This window comes from Streptopelia decaocto (assembly GCF_964273445.1).
Source record: "Streptopelia decaocto genome assembly, chromosome: 3".
NCBI lineage: Eukaryota > Metazoa > Chordata > Aves > Columbiformes > Columbidae > Streptopelia > Streptopelia decaocto.
Window position 1 is genome coordinate 104,672,025 of NC_138656.1, and position 20,247 is coordinate 104,692,271.

The 20,247-nt window shown below is 36.4% G+C and overlaps 1 protein-coding gene across 3 annotated transcripts in view; it reads left to right on the top strand.

Annotated features, from left to right (window-relative positions):
- Window positions 1-20,247, top strand: part of ASAP2 (ArfGAP with SH3 domain, ankyrin repeat and PH domain 2) — an 89,898-nt gene that overhangs the window by 57,541 nt on the left and 12,110 nt on the right. The window contains exons 12-23 of one of the 3 annotated variants that reach the window (XM_082047512.1): window positions 4,637-4,724; window positions 6,679-6,727; window positions 6,837-7,003; window positions 8,312-8,445; window positions 9,173-9,267; window positions 10,980-11,169; window positions 11,614-11,699; window positions 11,910-12,025; window positions 12,504-12,571; window positions 13,500-13,613; window positions 17,296-17,551; window positions 19,971-20,132. In XM_082047512.1, the coding sequence (XP_081903638.1) occupies window positions 4,637-4,724; window positions 6,679-6,727; window positions 6,837-7,003; window positions 8,312-8,445; window positions 9,173-9,267; window positions 10,980-11,169; window positions 11,614-11,699; window positions 11,910-12,025; window positions 12,504-12,571; window positions 13,500-13,613; window positions 17,296-17,551; window positions 19,971-20,132 (1,525 nt within the window). The remainder of the gene's footprint in view (window positions 1-4,636; window positions 4,725-6,678; window positions 6,728-6,836; window positions 7,004-8,311; window positions 8,446-9,172; window positions 9,268-10,979; window positions 11,170-11,613; window positions 11,700-11,909; window positions 12,026-12,503; window positions 12,572-13,499; window positions 13,614-17,295; window positions 17,552-19,970; window positions 20,133-20,247) is intronic. The other 2 variants (XM_082047513.1, XM_082047514.1) reach the window with 2 other exon arrangements.

Here is a 20,247-nt window from a genome sequence, read left to right on the forward strand (position 1 = left end):
TTCCCATTCTTGGTCCAGTAAACAATCCTGTTTCTTCATCCTGTTATGAACCGTTCTGTTCTGCATCCTGTTGTGCCTGTTGCTATGACTACAGGTTGACCCTGGCAGCAAAAATGAATCAATCTCTCATTTGTGCATCTGACCACAAGCTGTGCAAAAACAGGCCTGCAAAGTGGAGTCCTTACTATGGCTTTGGAACTGTCCACCAGTTTATCCCTGTTCTCATTTGTGTGCGTCTGAGTGTGTCTTAGTTAGGGAAAAGTCTGAGTGTTTCCATACTGGTGTCTCCATGTGCTGTAAATGTTTTTGGCATTGGATGTCCGGTACTGGTATCAGTAGGAGAGCAGTGGGGGCAGCTCAGAGCTGGCAGAGGCTACAAAATCCACTTGTGGAGCAGAATTCTAAAGCTTTCACATGCAAGTACAGTTACTGAGTCTGTCAAGATACTGTTGTTTGTCTCTTTCTAAGCAGTCTACCAGATGGTCTAACAGTTTTAGAAGCAGTAAGTTCCCACAGAAGTCAGTGGAACTGTAGCTGGAAATCGGTTGCTAAGGTGGATACTTCAGCAATTTGGTCTTGATCTTTTTATATTACAAAAGGAAAACTATACCTTCTTGTTTTAAAATACACTCCTAAAAAGTATTTTTACTTATGCAGTTTCCCCTTGTGTATTGGTGGCAGTGTTGTGCAAAAAATTAATGCTTGTTTCATAGACATTGAAATGGGTAGACATGATTTTTGTTTCTTAAGAATTTCCTGGGCTGCTCTGAATGTCTTCTGAGACTTTTGAAGCAACAACATTGATTTCCAGGCTTTCTCAGGGTTGATATCTCCTGATGTCTAAAATATGTGTCGTTCTCTCTTCCCAGCTGTTCATCAAAATGAACCATCTCTCAGAAATTCGGTTGTCAGTTTTGTTTGCTTTATCAAATACAAATCTGTAAATGCTCTTCCTTTAAAGGCTAAGTGTTCTTCATGGATTTCTGTTCTTTGGTCATGTAGTCTCTCTTTGTGAGTGACTATTTTCTCAGTTAATTTCTAGAACGGGTATCTTGAGGCAGTTACAGATGCTGGATTCTGACTTAAACTTGCCTGCCAAGCACTTTCCTGCTATAGATGGGGAGAATGTGGTTGGTTTTCTCTCAGTGGCCCAGCTGTAACTCCGAATACGTGTGTCTGCATTGGCATATGTGCAGAAGTCAGACTTCTAGACATCTAAAAACTTCAAAGAAATTAGCATTCATAGAGCAACATGCAAGGTAATGGTTGATGGAAAAACAGACACTGCTCCTTTGTGTAATTGTTAGCAGCTGGAAATTTTCTGACATCTCGCTGACTGCCATTTGATGCGCATCAATGAAAAAACAATGATAAAAGCAGATTGAACCATGTAAATAGGAATTCCTAAGTGGTTCCAGATCAAGAAGTCACAAGGGAAAAGCTTACATTTGAGGAACCTCAGGTTCTTCTTCAAAGTTGATTTGTGTTTAAAGAGTTTAAATGGAATTTGCTGGTTGTTTGCAAAAAAGTGAATATGACAGACTCATTATTAAGGAATCTTTTTGGTGTTGTTCTTTCTTTACTGCTGGAAATTTTAATCTACCATTGTGATTAAGAGAACAATCTGAAGGCAAAAGAATCAGATTTAATCTTTTGCTTCGTAGGTAAATCACTGTGATATCCAGAAAAAAATGCACAATGAAATCAACCAACCAGTCTTTCAGTAAGCGGACTCATTTTTTTGTGCCATTTGTAAAAATCAGCTCTGTATTATGGCACTCCTCGGTATTGTCTTAGAAGTCTGACCTTTAGATTCCTACACTCACTGTTTGTTACCAGAAGAGACAAGAAATCACCTTTGGTGGATGAAGGGTTACGGTTTCTCCAGGAAGGAGCACAAGTTGATGCTGAAGTCTGCATGTAAGGCATCAGAGGCAGCAGCACATCTTTTCAGGGCGTTGGTGTGTTAATACGGATGTCTAAAAATTCACTCATAGTCTAAAATTTAATTATCAAATCAGAGATTCAATCAGGAAATGGAACCCAGAGGTTTCAAACAAATAGTGTAGGAGCAGTTACGCATTTGTTACCATTTTCTGCTTCTAGTGTCTCCTAATCCCGACAAAAGTCTCGTTCAGCCTCCAGCCTGATGTGGCTAAGGAATTTATACAGCCTTGTCTCCCTTGGACTTGAGGCTCTAACTTCTCCCCAGGCAACATCTGCCATGTGGCAGGAACGTGTTGGGGAGCCAGGTGGGGAGAGGCTGTTGTTCGGCTTTGGCCGTGGAATGAAAGTGTGAATGAGGTGGTATCAGACACGTGTAAAGTTGTCAGTTTTTTCGTACCCTTGTTAGTGCTGACTTCAGGTTAGGTCACTTAAAAGTTTTGGCATATGTTTGGATTCCAAGATCAGCACGTTGGCCCAGGATGTGGTTTAGGTTGTTGCAACCATTTCTTTGAGTTCTCATATCCTGATATGGAGTTCCTCAACTGCGTTCTCCTATCCAGAGAGATGAGTTCTGTGTATATTGGTTCTTTCTGAAGCATTTTAGTGGATCCATTTGCAATTTCATATTCATAAGTTACTTCAGTTAAGGTCCTGAATATGCTTCAGATTCAAAGTCCTGGGGCAGATGCATTCTTTCTTAATCTGAATTTATTTGATTTTTACGTTCTCATAGGGCCTGTGAGAAGGGTATAGATGAGTTGCCTAGTGGCTTGTTTACCAAATAGTTATATTGTGATTTTTGTTTGCCATTTTTTTTTGTATTTTCATTGTAGGCAGCTTCTGGACACTTCTTGGACAAACAGTTACATTAAAAATGTAAACAATGAAAACTTTAGTGCTATGACTTTTAAGTATATTTAAATGAAAACAAGAAAATGGGCCTAAACTGGCATTTTCAAGGTGTATTCTTATATGCTTCTAGTTACAAAGAGCTCTTGTCGATAGGCTGAAATAATGAAAGCTGTATAGACTTTTACGACTAAAGCAATGTGTGGAATTTGAAAAGCTATTTACCAGGCAAAGAATACAATGTGGTTGTCAATTAATTGTCATCTTGCTGTTTCCAAAACCTCTCTTGGATACAATTTATTTTACATTGCCCAGCAAGTGACCTTCAGGTTTGTTGTTTCATAGCACACATGACTTTGTTATGTCTGCCGCTTCTGCTGGACAAAGCATGAACGTGATGTTTTTCAAGGACGCCATGCTGCCTTTTTTTTTTTTAAAATCACACCAAAAAGAGAAAAACAAGACCAAACCAACAAACAAAAAATGGGGGAAGGGAGAAACTTAATTGTTCCCCTTCTTATGTTTCTCCATGGTTTTGATTTTTTTTACTGGTCTTCAGATATGGTGATGTTGTTCTTTTTTTTTTTTGGCTGGCTACATCATTTTATCAGGTCGTTTCAGGGAAATCTGTGCTCTTCAGACTTGTTCTCCCTTCTTTTTTCAGTGAAATGTTTTCATCAATAAATTGAGAGGAGGTTGAGAAAATGTACATTTCTTATGATTCATGGCAAGTTAATTACATTATGTGTTAGTTCAGCTTCTTTTGATAATAGTTCTTGTTTAGATGATTAAATCTTGTTTTAGCAACTTGATTAAAATTGTTAGAATGCAATAGTAAGTGTGGTAATGTGTTTATGTATATTGCTGTCTTTATAATAGTCCTTCCTTAATGATTTTAACAAATTATTATTCAAATATTATTGTCTAGGGCAGAGCATCTCTAAATCTGTTTTGTGATTTAATGATACTAAAAGCAGAGTGAAGCTAGGTATCAACTGCAGCAGGTGCAACTGTTCCTCATGTCAAGGTTGCAAACATAACATCTTACTAGGTCCTACCCCAGGTCTGTAGGGCAGACAGGTCAAGGGAGAGAAGAGATTTGTGCAGAGATGCTGTAAAAGTCTTTGTAGTGTTCATAAGACGTTTTCCAAATGAAGTTTGCTTGTGCATTTTGTTTTTAGTAAAACATTGCCACTTTTTATTCAATAAGGAACTGAAATAGCTGAGAAGAACTTAACTAGAAAATAGGTATCATTACAGAATATATTTTGTTTCACTACATGTTTTGGTAATTAACTATCTCAGTTTAGTTTTCCAAGGCTTCTCTGTGCAAACCTCTTACTTTCTTTCATTGTTCCTTTACTGATACAAAAATTGAGCATTTGTTCTAAACTGGTTATTTAGGCTCTCTTTAAAGAAGTTAGCAGCAGTCAAAGTATTTGATTATTGAAAACGTAGATAACTATTTTTTTAAAACCAAATGTCTAAGTGGTAGAGGATTAAGTTTACATAAAATGAATTTGTCTCTTTGTACCTGATTCCTTCAGATGTGTTGCTTGTAAGGTGATCATAGTAGTGATATTTAAAGTTATTTTACCTCTCTCCACTTTCAAAATTCTAGTGTTTATACAGTGATCAGTGAACAAAATAGCCAAATATAAGAAAATGTAGTTTAGAAAACATGATGCAGAAGAGAAAAATAAAATCTGAGTACCTTAAAAATCAAGTAACAGCCATTTGTCAGGTCTTTTTGGCCAGTGGGATGTTATCCTATGGTTTTGGACTGCAGGACTCAGTCAGTAGCAATGTACTAAAATGTATGTGTTTTATCTTCAAATAGGCTAACCGACCTCCAGCAAAGCTCAATCTGTTAACCTGCCAAGTGAAAACAAACCCAGAGGAGAAAAAATGTTTTGACCTCATATCACGTAGGTTTGTTGTTCAGGTCTTTTTACTTGCAGCTAATATCAAAAGGTTTTGCATTATTTCTGCAGATGTGTCAATAATCCACTTGAACGTTTTCACAGTTGTACAATGCTTCCCTTTATAAAAAGTCCTTGTTTTTAAAGCTGACTTTACTCCTTCATTCTATATAATTTTGTGTTACGTTACAGTAGATTACCAGTATTTTTGCTCTGACATCACTCTTTATATTGAAAGTATCATAGTTGAACATCTTGGAAAGTTATGACTTCCACAGAAGATTGAAAGAGGCTTTTATACCATGACAATACTTCTTAAAATTTAAGCATAGTGGTTGCTTTGTAACTGTGAATAAAATACTGGAATTTTTTTTAGTTTTGTTATCTCATAATAGATATAAAGGTAAAATAAAGAGTCTACACATTAAAACCACCAAAACTGAATGATTTTGGGAAATGAATAGGATGAATCAAAATTGTGTAGCAGAGTGTTTTATCTGTTTTCTCACTGGAACATTTTAGTATTAAATTTATGGACTCAATAAAAATACACTACTAAAATACATACTTCAAATTATGTGGGGAGAAGAACATAAGTTCATTCCTCATTTGTCCCTTTGTCAGAAAAGAAACTTATTTTTTATTTGTAAACATAAGATGTTCTACTGATGTTAATAGACTTGTACTCATGTTTGCAATATACAGCTTTTCTATTACTGCACAGACAACTGGTTTTCCATGTTTACTTTTGCACTTACTTTCATTGTTTATGGCCATGACACAACTTGCCCAGCATCAGCTTATCACAACAGTATCTTTTGTCCCATCAGACATATGGCAAGGAAGAACTGGTCTCTTAGCCTTCTCCAGATCACTTTTTCACTTTGTTTTACTATAGAGTTTAAATACATTCCTTGTTTTTTAAAAACTGAAAATTGCTGTATCATGGCAAGATAAAAATCTCTTACTCTTTATCTAGCACTTTCCTTTCTGTCCTTCCATGTATCCTCACTCCATTAACATTTTCTGTATTTTCTGTGTGTGATCTTTTAATACCTTTTTTTTTTCTGAAAATTATTCAAACTTTAGGAGTTTTCCGCCTAAAATATCATTTTACCAGTAGCTTTACCTCCGTTCTTGTCATCAGCTATTCTAATTTTAACTCCAGCTCTGTCACCAAATTGTATCATATCTGATTTGTTTCATAGACTTAAAATGTATTATGTTTTTGTTTTAATACTACACTATGATAACAATGCTTAGAATTATGAAAATAGTAGTAAATTGAAATTTTTGACCTTGATGTAATTGAAACAGCTTGGGGCTTATTATGATTGCAGTTTGGACTTTGTGTCTGACAGGGTTGTTTTGCCATTTTTTATTACTGCAGTTTTAAGAGCTCATTTGGAAACTTTAAATATTTCTTATATACACAGATTAATATGGGCTCAATATTTTAGTCACACACTAAACACCAGGACATATCCACAAGATAGCACTTTGGCCAAAGAAATATGAGCTGCTAATAATCCATACTCTGAGTCATCCAAGGGAAGAAAAGTAAAGAAATGCAGGCCTTGCACCTGAAAATGTTCAGGACATCTGTTGCATCCTTTTGTCAGCACCCCACCCCGAGCAGAGTTTTAGACTTATGTTTACTGAGGTTATATCTAGAGCATGGAAAAATTACTGTGCTCTCCTGCTGCTTATGTGATAGAAGCAGAGCGCTGAAGAGAACAGTTTCTGTTTAAAGAGCAACAAGCCACTTTGTGTAGACATAGATATAAATGTAGATGAACTGTAGGCAGGATGTGAAACCTGCACACAGTTTCACTCCAGCCATGAGACTCGAGACCTCAGGAGTCATACCTCAATTAATTTTAGATTTTTCTGAGAGATTTCTGCAAAACCAGTTTTTCAATCTTCTTTTTAATCAGTATGTGAATTATTTGTTGTGCAGACGACAGGACGTACCACTTTCAAGCAGAGGATGAACAGGAATGTCAAATGTGAGTTGCTTTGCTAATTTCATTTTTGATACTGGTGTTCTACTGAGACCTTACCTTGAACTTTAGAAGTGCTGAAACATTTAATAGCAAAATATTACTGCCATTTTAGATGGACATCTGTGCTACAAAACAGCAAAGAGGAAGCTTTAAATAATGCATTCAAAGGAGATGATAACACAGGAGAAAATAATATTGTCCAGGAACTGACAAAAGAAATTATATCTGAAGTCCAGAGGATGACTGGAAATGATGTGTGTTGTGACTGTGGAGCACAAGGTGACTCAATTAAGCATATTTCTAATTGGTAAAAATTCTGTGTCTCGTGAGAGTATTTAAGCTGATGTTTTATGCTTTCACTTTTTTTCCTTATCTCACAAAGATTGTACACATAGTGGAATATGCTAACAATTTAATTGCACTACTTTAGTAAGATTGATTTGCTATATGCATATTGCAGTGGGGTAGAAGTTACTAAGCAGCTTATTTTTCTCCCATGTATTTTGCTAATTGTAGCTGTTGCTTATACAAATCAATTGAGCTTATTTTATTAGCCCATATTTTCTGTAAGATTTATGTAAAACTGGATAGCAGTGAGATGCTTCAAGCATTTTCCTAAGATACCTCTTTTTTTTTTTTTTTTTTTTTTTCATTACTTTACGTGACTTGGCGAATGAGCCAGGGAATATTCCTAAGACTCTGCTCATTTGGAAGAGAATGCACCTGCTGACCACTGTTTGCGATGTTGCTTTTGTTGATTGATGAATTTCTACTTTATACTCTTCAAATTATTTTTTAAAATCCTGCTGTTTCCTGTGTTCTTTTATGGTACAGAGGCACTGCAGGACTTAGTTTTTTCTGACCTGAAACTGTAGCTGAAAATATCAGATCTGAAGCTGTATGCACTTTATAAATCAATAGTAACTTCCAGCAATAGATACTGTATAAAACTATGGGAAGAGTCAATCCTGCTGTCTTTAAAGGAGAAGGTTCTAAATAGCTACTCTCAACCCTTTATCAAATAAATGAATTTCTGAGCTGTGTAAACAGAATTATTTGTCTGGAAGATGAGGGAGTGTTATAGCAAGAATGCAAAATACTAGGAGAAAAGACAAGCGAGGATAACAAAAGAAGAGGAGCCTTAGTATCTTTGAAATTGTTGAGTGAGAATCAATCCATTGAAGTGTGGTGCTATATGTGTACTTCAGAATCACTGCTACTTCACTTAGTCTAAAGTCTATACTTGAAAAAAACCCTGTAGGCATTGTTATTTTAGTTTAAACTGCACCTATACCCCCAGTTGAGAATGTGGCACCATTATATTGGTGGTGGAAAAATGCAATTCCTGAAAGCTGTGTGGAGAATGACAAACTGGACTGTTTGACCAGCAACCTTAGAGGGTGATGTCCTTTAAAAACATCCTGGTTTGTGTTTCCCAATAGAATAAATGTAAAGACATAAATTAAAAAACCTGATAATTCACATACAGGAATCTTGGTTTACAGAATTTCATTTCTATATACTACATTTTCCAGATGAAATAATTACCTGAGAAAATGTTAATTCTGTGAGTACTTTCTGTTTCAGATCCTACCTGGCTTTCAACAAATTTGGGAATTCTAACTTGCATTGAATGCTCAGGAATCCATAGAGAACTTGGTGTTCACTATTCCAGAATGCAATCACTTACATTAGATGTGCTGGGAACATCTGAACTTTTGGTAAGCAAATTGCTTTTATTAACTTAAAAATAGTACTAGAAAATATTTCCAGCACAAGTATATATTTGGCACTTTAACAATATGTTGTTGTAATTTTGAAAGTTGCCTCTGGATAAGCATAATTTAAGAAAGCCCAATTCTTCAAGTTTAAGGGAACCTCCTGGAACAGTGTCTTACTGTAAACTTTGCCTGATCTTAGAATTCAAATTGATAGAGGCTTTGTATTTTTTTGTTTCCAAGTCTTCTTACCCTTGGTTGCTTTTTAAAAGAAAACAGCTGTTTGACACATGAATATGCCTCTCAGATTAAAAATTGAAGGACTTCACAAATACTTGTCCCATTAATTATTTAGTGTAATTTTAGAAGAGAATTTTAATCCTCAAAGGAAGAAAATATATTCAGTTTTGCTACAAAAAGGTGTTGCCACATCATATCAGCTGCTCTGTGACAGTTCATGTGTGTGTTCTTACCCAGCACAAAGTATTTTGCTTTAATTGTATGACCTGGTGTCTTGATTATTCTGCAGTTGCTTGTGTATTAAATCCTAGCTGAAAACTGACATCCAAAAAGGTACCTAATCTGTTCATGGTCACTGACATAGCGGCAGAACTAGGAATCAGAAACAAAGAGTCCCAATCCCCGTTTTCCGTTGTCCTCACCCTAGTATGTGTGTGTCCAATGACTGAACATATTTATTAAGTGAGCTGTGGATTATTTGTTTTAACAGCTTGCAAAGAATATTGGGAATGCTGGGTTTAATGAGATTATGGAATTCTGTCTGCCAGTTGATGAGATGGTCAAACCTAATCCAGGCAGTGATATGTAAGTAAAGAGCCACTACTTCTGAAAAAGGCAGGCATTTAATTTAATATTGCTAATGGGTTGTGACATTATGGTGTGCACCAGCAGGCCATTTAAGATCTATAATGGCTTGTATATAGCCTTATAGCCAAGGAGTAAACCTTTTTTTCTGATGCTTTGCATGTTTATTTTATTGAAGTTTATCTGATTGTGCCTTCCCTAAGAGTAAGGATTATTTTACCAAGTCTCTAAATTGTGATTTGTGGGACAGAAACAAATTAAATGTGACTCATTGAGAATTTTAAAGACACACAAGGGCAGGGGTTAAAAACAAAGCTATTAACTTTGTGCTATTTAAACCCAAAATAGAAATTGGAATAAGGTACACATTTTACCTGAAAGATACTGAACACCTAGTGTTTAGAAACTACACCTACCTAGGACTTAAGTCCTTAACTATGTGGAATAAAGACAGGACCTTAATTGAATTCCTTGAAAACACTGAACTGTGATGGCAGAGACACAGCAAGGACAGCTGCTTACTTGGCTGGATGCTGCTTCGTTGTGAAAGATGGTAAATGATGCAGAAACAAACCCAGAAGAACTGGCTTTGGCTGAAGCTGATTTTACATTATCTGGACTTTCACTGTTCTTACAGAACCAGTGTTAAGCCATGCAGTTTAAATAATTTTTGCCTACCACTATCAATAATAATACAGACTATTAGTAATTAAAATTACTAATAAATTTACTGAATGCTAAATCAATAGCATAAGAAGACTTCAAAAAATGGGTATTTTAAAAAATCATTTAGTTTGATACATCTGTGTATCAAGTTTGTGGTTTTTTAATGAAAAGAGAACCTGAAGACAGACACTTTTTAAAAGCAATGAAGGAATGCCATCATCTCCTTTAGGAACAAGAGCTATCTGTTGATTCGATCTATTATTATTTTGATTTTTCTCTTTTTGCCCGTTATATACCCATTTATCTAGACGATAAAGTATGGCTTTGTTAAATGTTTTCTGGGCAGCATTGTGTACAGCTGCAGAGTTGCTAAGGAGTTTTTCCCTTTGGGAGGAGCACAAGCTCCTGTCTTGCTGTGATGGCAAGAGGAGAAGTCATTTGTTCATTGGATATCAGCAGCAAAAGTGATAACTCCTGTGCTGATTCAAGTGTACTACACTTTCATCTCAGCTTAGAGCCAAAACTGAAAGCTCTACCACATCCTCCTTGTTGCGGTTCTGGTGAAGCGTTGCTTTACAGGACATACTCAGTGCTGCGAATACAGACCCAAGCCTGGGTTCTCTGTGCAGAGATGTAAGCCAGATTTTTGGATCCCAGACCTTCCATCCCTTTCCTAGCATGTGTAGGAAAACAAGTCAGGTAAACATGAACCTGCCAGGCTGCTGTTAGCAGAGCAGCGTTGTGGAGCTCTGATGTATCTTCTGTACATAGAGCTGAGTAGTCCTGAGCTCTTACTTCACACCAGTGTTCTGAGGGGAAAATTCATTGTCTGTCTTTGAACTGGATATTTGATTCATCTTCTGTAGCAACATTTCGTACTGAAAATACGAAACTGCATGTCTTGCATGCATATTTAAAAAGAAAAATTGTCATAATGGGAAATAGTCTCTCTCAGATTTTGTTTCAAATGACTTGCATGTATTTATGGAAACTGTAATGTGTATCTTCTGCTAAAAGTTATAGAAGTAAATTATATTCAATTTCAGGAATGCAAGAAAAGATTACATTACTGCTAAGTATATTGAGAGAAAATATGCAAGGAAGAAGCATGCTGACAATGCAGCTAAATTGCACGCTCTTTGTGAAGCAGTCAAATCAAGAGACATTCTTGGATTAGTCCAAGTATATGCTGATGGCGTCGATCTCACAGAAAAAATTCCACTGGCCAATGGACATGTAAGCATTGTAAATTTTCTTAGTTAAATTGTTCTAAGTGCAATATGCTTTCATTAATTAAAAAGGACTGGTTTTACTTATTTGAAGATGAGATTTGAAACACTGTCCTGAATGCTTGCCCTTTTAATGATGTAATTCAACAATAACAAAGTAAGATATTAAATAGTATAATCTAAAATTGTTTCCAAACACTATCACATTTAAATGTATTAAAACATTAAACATTAAATCATTCATTAATTTGTTTGTTTTTAACACATTCATTTTTTTACTTGAAAGGAGTGAAGGGGATGCAATAAAAGTCTTCACAAGAGATCTTTTAATGATAGCATGTCTGAATATTTTGAAATGAAATGTTTTCATTGATCTAATTTGTGTCTTAATAAAAATTCTGCTTCTATATAGTTCAGAAGAAACAAACATGTTCTTTTATTTTATTCTTAGGAGCAAGATGAAACAGCACTTCACCTTGCTGTTAGGTCAGTTGATCGAACATCCCTTCATATAGTTGACTTTTTAGTGCAGAACAGGTAGGTATATGGAAATCTATTACAATGTTATTGATAACTGCTTTTATGCTAAGGAGTAGAAATAATAAATGAACACAAATACTAAAACTAATTCTCGTGTTTGCAAATATAATTTTATTCCTGGAAAACCTTGTAACAAGAGAAATTTATTAATACAGGGTAGGAGACTAAGCTCAATCACCTTTCTTCTTCTTTCTTGCACTCCAATAGTGGCAATCTAGATAAGCAAACATGTAAAGGCAGCACAGCCCTGCATTACTGCTGCCTGACGGACAACGTGGAGTGCCTCAAACTGCTGTTGAGGGGGAAGGCTTCTATTGAAATAGGTAAAAGGGTAACATGTACTTCAGTTTCATATTTGTCACTGCTTCCAATAAGAAATCGGGAAGGTGGAATAAGTGGATTTTCTGCTCAATTTTTTATCATAATTCTGTGAATATAGTCTTCATTATATATAAAAAACAAAACAATATTCACTGTTTATTTCAAGTTTAAAACTGGCTTATCCATTACACTTGGTTTTAAAACAAATTTAGATAAGTACCAGCATTTTCAACTGATATTTTGTTTCCTAGTTATATATTGCCATTTCACGGCTATTATTCCATATATATGGTATGTTGAGTTGCTACTGCTTGTCATGTTCAGAGGGTTTGTATGAGTTGGGCCAACAAATGAAGGAAAGAGATGGATTTTAGTATGTTGGTCTAGTACTTCACCATGTACTTGTAAGTTTATCTTTAGTAATGGACATGTTAGTAGTAATGCTTATCATCGTAATTTTCTTTTCTTGATGTAATATAGCTAATGAATCCGGAGAGACACCACTTGATATAGCTAAACGCTTAAAACATACTCACTGTGAAGAGCTGGTAAGTGTCGTGTCTTTCTGTGTATTTGTGCATTTATAAGCAGACTCATCTCTGAATATATAACTGTTTACAGTTGAATATTCAACAAATGTATCCCAGATGGAATAGTTGTGTGCTTGTAAATAGCTGTATGCTTATATCAAGTTATATGCTTTTAAGAAGAAAATTATATTTATTTTTAGAGCCTCTAGAAATGCTAACTTCTTGGGGCCAGGGAATAATTCTGTTTGAGCTATTAGTCCCAGATCCACAAGTTTCTGACACTCTATTGAAATCTGATCACTGAAGTACTTTCCACGGGCGGATGCCATGGATTAAGGCCATTTTCTTGTTCCCCAGAGAAGCTATGGATGCCCCATCACTGGAAGTGCTCGGTGTCAGTTTGGATGGGGCTTTGAGCAACCTGCTCTAGGCAAAGATGTCCCTTCCTATGGCAGGCTAGGGCATGGACTAGGTGATCTTTAAAGGTCCTTTCAAACCCAAACCATTCTGTGATTCTCTGAAGAGAAGCCGGCTACCATCACTGCTTTTAGTAAGCAAGAATAATGAATTAGTGGGGTCAGGTCTTCTTGGTAAGCGAGTGTGATTCAAAAAAACTGCTGTTGCAGTTAATTTGACTTGCAATTTCTAAATCAAAGCAAATAGGATGTGGTGCTTATTGTCAGAAGATGGAGAATGGACCTACCACGGTTAATGAGAAGCCTAGTTGCTTTTGATTTATTTGTGTTGAGCTTAATTCTTTAAGCTTGCTCAGTGCAGTAACTTTCCAGATTACTGAAATCTGTTCTTAAAATAAAAATAATATTTTTATTTAGAAACCAAGGTTCCTTCTATATGGGAGGGTGGTGGGGTGGTGTTTGTTTTTAAATATGTTATTTTAAAATAAGTACTGCACATAACATGTTAACAGTCATCTTTTTTTCCTTAGCTTACTCAAGCACTGTCTGGAAGATTTAATTCTCATGTTCATGTAGAATATGAATGGCGGCTACTCCATGAAGATCTGGATGAAAGTGATGATGATGTAGATGAGAAGCTGCAGGTTTGTATCAATATATTATTATTTTTCTGTACACGTATCTGTGCAAGCGTGATGGTCATAATGATTTCAATAACACTCCGTTTTACTATAAGTATGAAGATGCTGCAAAATAAAGTTCTGTACTGAAATGTAGTAGTTTAATTTTAGTTCCTTAAATTATAGTTTGTCTTATTTTTCCTCTATAATATAAGGTATAAAACATATGACCATGTATTGATGATCAAATTATGATTAGCCAGATGTGATACCATTTTCTTAATGGAGTCAACCGTTTGTTTAAATACATCAGGGATGTTTAGATCTGCTGATCATGAAGTTAGGAAAATTGCCTTTCCAAAGAGAGCCACCTTATAGTATCTCCTCGTGTTTGTGAAACAGCTCCAGTCAACAGCTTTAATTTTGAAACAGTTTATGCATTGGCTTGTCTTAAGTGGAACTAAACTCGTGCATTAAATAGGCCACAGCAATTAATAGCAGGGTAGGGTCTTAATTCTTCATGTAAAAATATTTTTGGTTTTCTCCCCTTTCGTACCTGAAATTTCTGGTGGTGGTGTGGTGCTATTGAGTCCAGAATCACAGAATGATTGAGGGTTGGAAGGGACTTCAGGAGGTCACCTGGTCCAAGCCCCCTGCTCAAGCAAGGTTGCCTTGAGCCAGTTGCCCACATCCAGATGGCTTTTGAATATCTTCAAGGATGGTTATATTACAAGTGTTATAAAGCATTCCAGTAGTATAGGAACTTCATTGCATTTTAAAAATTAAATTCCCAGTTTGGGAACCAACTTCAGAAAGTATTTAAGTGCTTAAACATGCAGACAGGGAACAAACTACCGTATTTGATACCTGAACAACACTTCAAAATGGCTTGGATTTCTAGGGGCCAAGTAATTTGAAATGACATTTAGGCTCCTAAATACTAATGACATTCTGAAGCTTCATAATTTGAAGTATTCCTTATAAGTATTGAACATGTGTTTTTGTTCTTTTTTGTGTGTGTGCAGGATTATAATTGCTTGTGCCTTTTCTGCTTCCTTTATAAAGTGCAAGGAATACACAATAGGCTTTATATTAGTTAATCTTCAAATGTTAGCACAACCTTTTTTTTTTCTCTTGAAAGTAGCTAACAAACCCCCCTTCTTCTCTGGACAATGAAATTTGAGTTTTCTTTCTACAGGTTTTAGCTTTTTAATACTTCTTTTGCAAAGTCCCCCATCTCAGCTAGGGAATGAATTGCTAATGCTTAATTAATGATGTAAAACCAAATCTCATGTGCCGAGTTTTTCCTTTGTGTTCAGAAATATTAAAACCTGACAGTCATAGGTTCATTTTCTTTGCCTTCACAGAATGTCTTTTAAAATGCTAGACCATCAGACTACTGAATTGGCTTAATGTTTTGGAGCCTAATTTTGACATCAATAGGCTTCCTCAGTTGCAAAATGTCATTTTTCCAAGATCTTGTCTGCTTAGGATTCTTCTTCCCATGTCCTGTCTCTTTTTCCGCTATAGTTATGTACCTCTGGTGCCTGACTTGAACTAGTGCTAGCAACAAAGAACAAAAAATGTGTCACGAGCCATCAGTTTCAAAGCACAGTTACTACCTCCTCAGAATTTTCTTAAGGTTTTTCTTGAGAATCTTGGTATCTGTGCAAGAATCTGGAATCTGGGAGCTGCAAAATCCAGTTCTTCTGAGTGAGCCTTCATATTATATCCCAGTATTTATGTATTCCTATACATTGTATCACCATCCAGATAATAACAGCAGTAATGATGACCTTTTTGATAAACTATTTTCAAACTTCATTTTATTTTAGAAATTTCCATTTTTCCAGCTCTAAAACCTTTTGGGTACTTTACAACTAGATATCTAGCAAATCCCTTTCTAGGACACGCTAAAGTTGTATTTTTGATCTGGCTGTTTTCTTTTCACTTCTTTCATTGTTGCCAGTTGCCTTCTACAGTTGAGCATTCTTGTTTTGGCTGGTCCCTCAGCTCTACCTCATACAGGAAGTTCTCTGCTACTCAGCAATGAGGTGAAAGTAATGAAACTGCTACTTCAGGGCCCACTATTAATAGGCTTATACTACAGGAACTTTTGAAAGGAGATTAAAGACTATTAATCACAGGCTCGTGTCTGTGACTGCATTGAATGGGCTGGTGAGAAGTGCTGGGGCTTAGGATCACATCAGAGTTCTGTTTATAGATGTCAAGCTATTGGGCTTGTCTCTCTTTCTGGTAAAGCAATTGAAACTGAAGTTCTTCTAGTTCAGATTTTTTCATATAAAAGAGAGTCTAACGTAAAAGTAGGCTAAGGCAATCCAGCTCATTTCCGCTGCTGTCCCATGCCCCAACTGCCTGGTTCTATCTCATCTTTTGTCTCCGTTCTGGCACCCATTTGTCTCTGTATTAAGCTGTTTCAGTTTTGTAAGCCACTGAAAACCTAAATCAACAAAACAAAAATAATTTTCTGCTGGTTTAGAAAGCAGAAGCAAGTGTGGGCTGAAACAAATACCAGAACCAGGCCAGTGGAGAGGTCAGGGAATGGAGAATGTCAACCAGTGAGGAGTGAGGCTGCTAAGCCAAAGTAAAGGTAGGGATTAATGCGTCTGGCTGTCACGAACATCAGTCTGATAAATCTTTGAACTATTACGCTGTGCTGTAACATGTCTAAAGGCCCTGCATGATCAATCCAGAGTAAGCATTGAATATATTCAGAGCAAAATTGATAGCTTATTTGTGATACTGTTGGTGTAAGTCTTTATTCTGCCTAAATGCTATTACTATAAATGGTTATTTTAATTTTGTACAGGCAGTACATCAGCAATGTGTTTATCTAATACTATTTCTAAAGGTATATTTATGCTCTCTGAGCTGTGGGTTGTTACTACCCATTCCTGTATTAGCCACATGAATTTATAACTCCAGCTATTCTACTTATCAGTTGATAATATTTACTATGCTTGCTCTTGAAAACAGCAAAAATAATGCTGAGTGTGCATAGCAAGCAGATGATTTGCTGTAAATCTCAGAGACGGCTAATTAGATCTCATTTGGTAATGTGCGTGCGATGAGCAATGTCCAGTCCCACCTGCAAATTGAAATAATCCCTTGAACTTGTCTAGTAATGTTAATGAGCTAAAAAGAGCTCATGAGAAGTTTTGGCTCCTAACTGCTCGTAGGCTGAGCTACAGGTAGAACACTTAGATGCAGTTGTGTCCTGGTTATGAGATCATGATCATCTGTTTGGGATCTGACGCTGCTGAACTTCAGATGAGACTTAGGTTCTTGAGTTGTTCATTTACTTTTGAAAATACGACCTTGTATGTTTATGCAGGGAAACTTTACCTGATCCAGTGTGAGTATCTATATTGACTATCTATAGGAGTATAGTCCCATGTATATAAGGGTATAGTATTCTCTTATAAGAGTATACTACAGGAAAAACTGAGAAATTATAATTGTTTAAAAAAGCAATTCACATTTCATCTTTTTTTTTGTTAATGTGTGCAGTTACTTTGTCTTGAAGAGAGTGGAATGTAGGTTTTAGATTGCATATTAAAAGCAACATAAATGTATTTTAGAAGCCATTTTTTCGTTCTAGAAATGAATAACTTTCTATCAACTAATAAATAAAATGAGTACAACTCATGTGGTATCAGTGAGTACTTTTGTTATTGTGTTTAAGCAACCCAGTCCTAATCGGAGAGAGGACAGGCCTGTCAGCTTCTATCAACTTGGATCAAACCAACTTCAGCCTAATGTAGCGTCCTTGGCAAGAGATGCAGCGAGCATTGCTAAGGATAAGCAAAGAGGATTTATGCCAAGTATATTGCAGAACGAAACCTACGGAGCGATACTGAGCGGCAGCCCTCCTCCCCTTCAGCCCGCGGTACCTGTTACCAGTAGCGCACCTCCTCTACCTCCAAGGAATGTTGGCAAAGGTACTGACACCAGAAAATATCATTGTATGTCAGAAGAATGGGATCATAACTTTTTCTTATTATTACATTTTTAGGTTTCCTTTTACAGTTATTTTGTACAGGTAGGTATAGAAACAGTTTAATTATTACTTCATTTTATATACTTGAGGTGAATCTGCGCAGCCTTTTCTGAGTTTGATTTTCAGTAGACCTGCAAGAAAGTACACAATAGTATTTGGGAAAACACTGCCCAGGTAACCTCAATAGAGTTAAACAATTTATTAAAAGGAGGGCTGCAGTCAATTTAGTTCAGCAATTTTGTTTTGTTATATTCCATCTTTCCATACTTCTGTTTCTTGAAGGTGTTCAGTACAACGTATGATTTCTATAGCATTTGATTGCTGCGGAAAATTGTTTAAACCCTGGGAGAATGGAGAGTGTATGCAGAACATGAGAGATGTTAACCTTGCGAAGTTTTCTCTTAATAAATATGTGCTTCAGAGGTTGTTGAAATGAAAGTACAAGTGTCATGATGTGGACAACGGGATAATGTAGCAAACTGGTTGCTAATGGAAAGTGTTATTGCCAGTTATGGTCTTACCCTGATCAGCAGAGTAATGTAAAATGTGCAGGTGTCATTCCAGTTCAGAAGGGTTGTGTGCTTCCCAAACCTACCACTAAAGCTGATGCTGTGAACTTCATTCTTATCTTCATACATAATCTGTTTGGATCATATTAAAGAAGCGCAGAGAAGTCTGCATAGCTCATCTTTGTACAGTACATGTTTGGTGTGTTTCATTGTTTTAATACCTTTATTAATCCAGCAGCCTTTCATGGATGCTAAATTTATGTGAACTTAAATTCGGCAAAAATGACTCCGCAAACACATTATTTTCTATGGTGCTGTAATTCAGACTCTGTAAGAGGAGCAGGAGTGGGGAGTATTCCAGGCGCTGGTGAGCGGCCTCTGCCTTTGGGAGCGCAGTGCAGGGGTCAGAAGGCAGGACTCCACACACCGCTGATTGTGTCCGAGATGGCAAATTGAACATCTGCGTAACAGGAAAAGTCAGTTATTGGTCTCACAGGAATGGCTGCAGCATAAAAATTGGATTAAAATATGTTATTTTGGGGGGCAGAAAAACTGAAAACAATAGATCAGCATGGTATTGGGTTATTTCAAAAGTATGTATAAAACTGAACCAGGGTGGGATTCCTTTCACCTGACATTTTTGCATGAAGTCTAAACTTAATATCTAGACACTTTACCTGATGGAAAGGAATGTTTCCCCTAACAAACAGGAAAATTCACCCAAGGAGCTTGCGTTGTCTGTTTAACTGTTAGATTCTATCTCTGAATTCGTAGTAAAATTGGATAGTTAAAAAGACTGGTTTAGCCTTTGATATTATTTTAAACATAGCCAACCATACTATTTTACTCACTTTTCAAAGAGTGTCATTTTAATTTAATTCCCGACCTCAGACTTCTTGGCACCAGTGTAGTACAACTCATGCCAAGAAAGCATGCTGCCTGCCTTAGATTATTAACTTGTATTCTTTACTCTAGCAGTGTATTAGCCTATTATTTTATATTCTTAGTTAAAAGCTATAGAAGTATCCATCACTGATCTTAGATTCATGTTGATTGCTGATGTTGTTGATGTTATGCATATAGTATTATTAGTCTTTTATCATCTTCACTTTAGGCTTTTCTCCAAGTCTTCTGAGCCTTTTATCCTTTTCCCTGCAACCTAATATTTATTCATACCTTACTCTGTTTCATCTTTTCTTGGTATGATGCTCATGCGCTGAGTAGGGAGAAGTGATATTATATGTGCAAAATATTGGCTTTATGACGAAAACCTGTGGGTGTGTTTATGGAATGGGGAAGCAGCTTTTCAGCCTAAGAATGGAGTAATTTAGGAGGATCCAAAGAAGTAGTAATTTGTAACTGTTTCATGACATTATAGCTTCTTGTTTGGGTGAAATTCAGAATTGCAGTTTTTAGGTCAATTCCAAGTCAAAACTGATGTTTCGCTTTGGGTCCACAATGTCTGCTAATGATCACGTGAGAGTGAGGTCCTTTTCTTGGAGTACCTGAGCTCTCAGTCAGGGATTAAAGAAGGTACCAAGACTTGCCTTCTGTCTTCTTGTTGAGAAATTTCTGCTTTTTCAAGTGTTAACATATTTTGAAGTAATGGCTGGAGGCAAATTTTACTTAGGTAAACTGTTAGTAAGACTTCACCCAGAAACTGCTACGCGATTGATTTATTTTTTTATACCAGTCTGATTTCTGCTCTGGCATTCCAGCAGGATGGCAGTGGTTCCTATTGCTGAATGTAGTGCTCTAGCTGCACCATTTTTAAAAGCACGGGTGTGAATGTTAACACTTTGTGCTTAGGGTAAACAATAATAATAATACAGTATTTTCCTCTCTTTTTAGTTCAGCCTTCAGTTCTTGGCAGTGGTATTCAGACAATTTCTTCATCTAATGCAATGTGGAAGACAAATTCTTTAGGAGTGGAAAGTATAAGCAGGCAGAGGTCTTCATCAGATCCACCAGCTATTCATCCCCCTGTGCCGCCATTGCGTGTAACATCTACAAGTATGTTTCCACTTTCCCCTGTTTGCCCTTCTGCTGTATCTAATCATAGTGGGCTTATTTTTCCATTTCCACAACTCATGCTTCCTCTTTTGGTGACTGTAGCTTTGGCCTATCG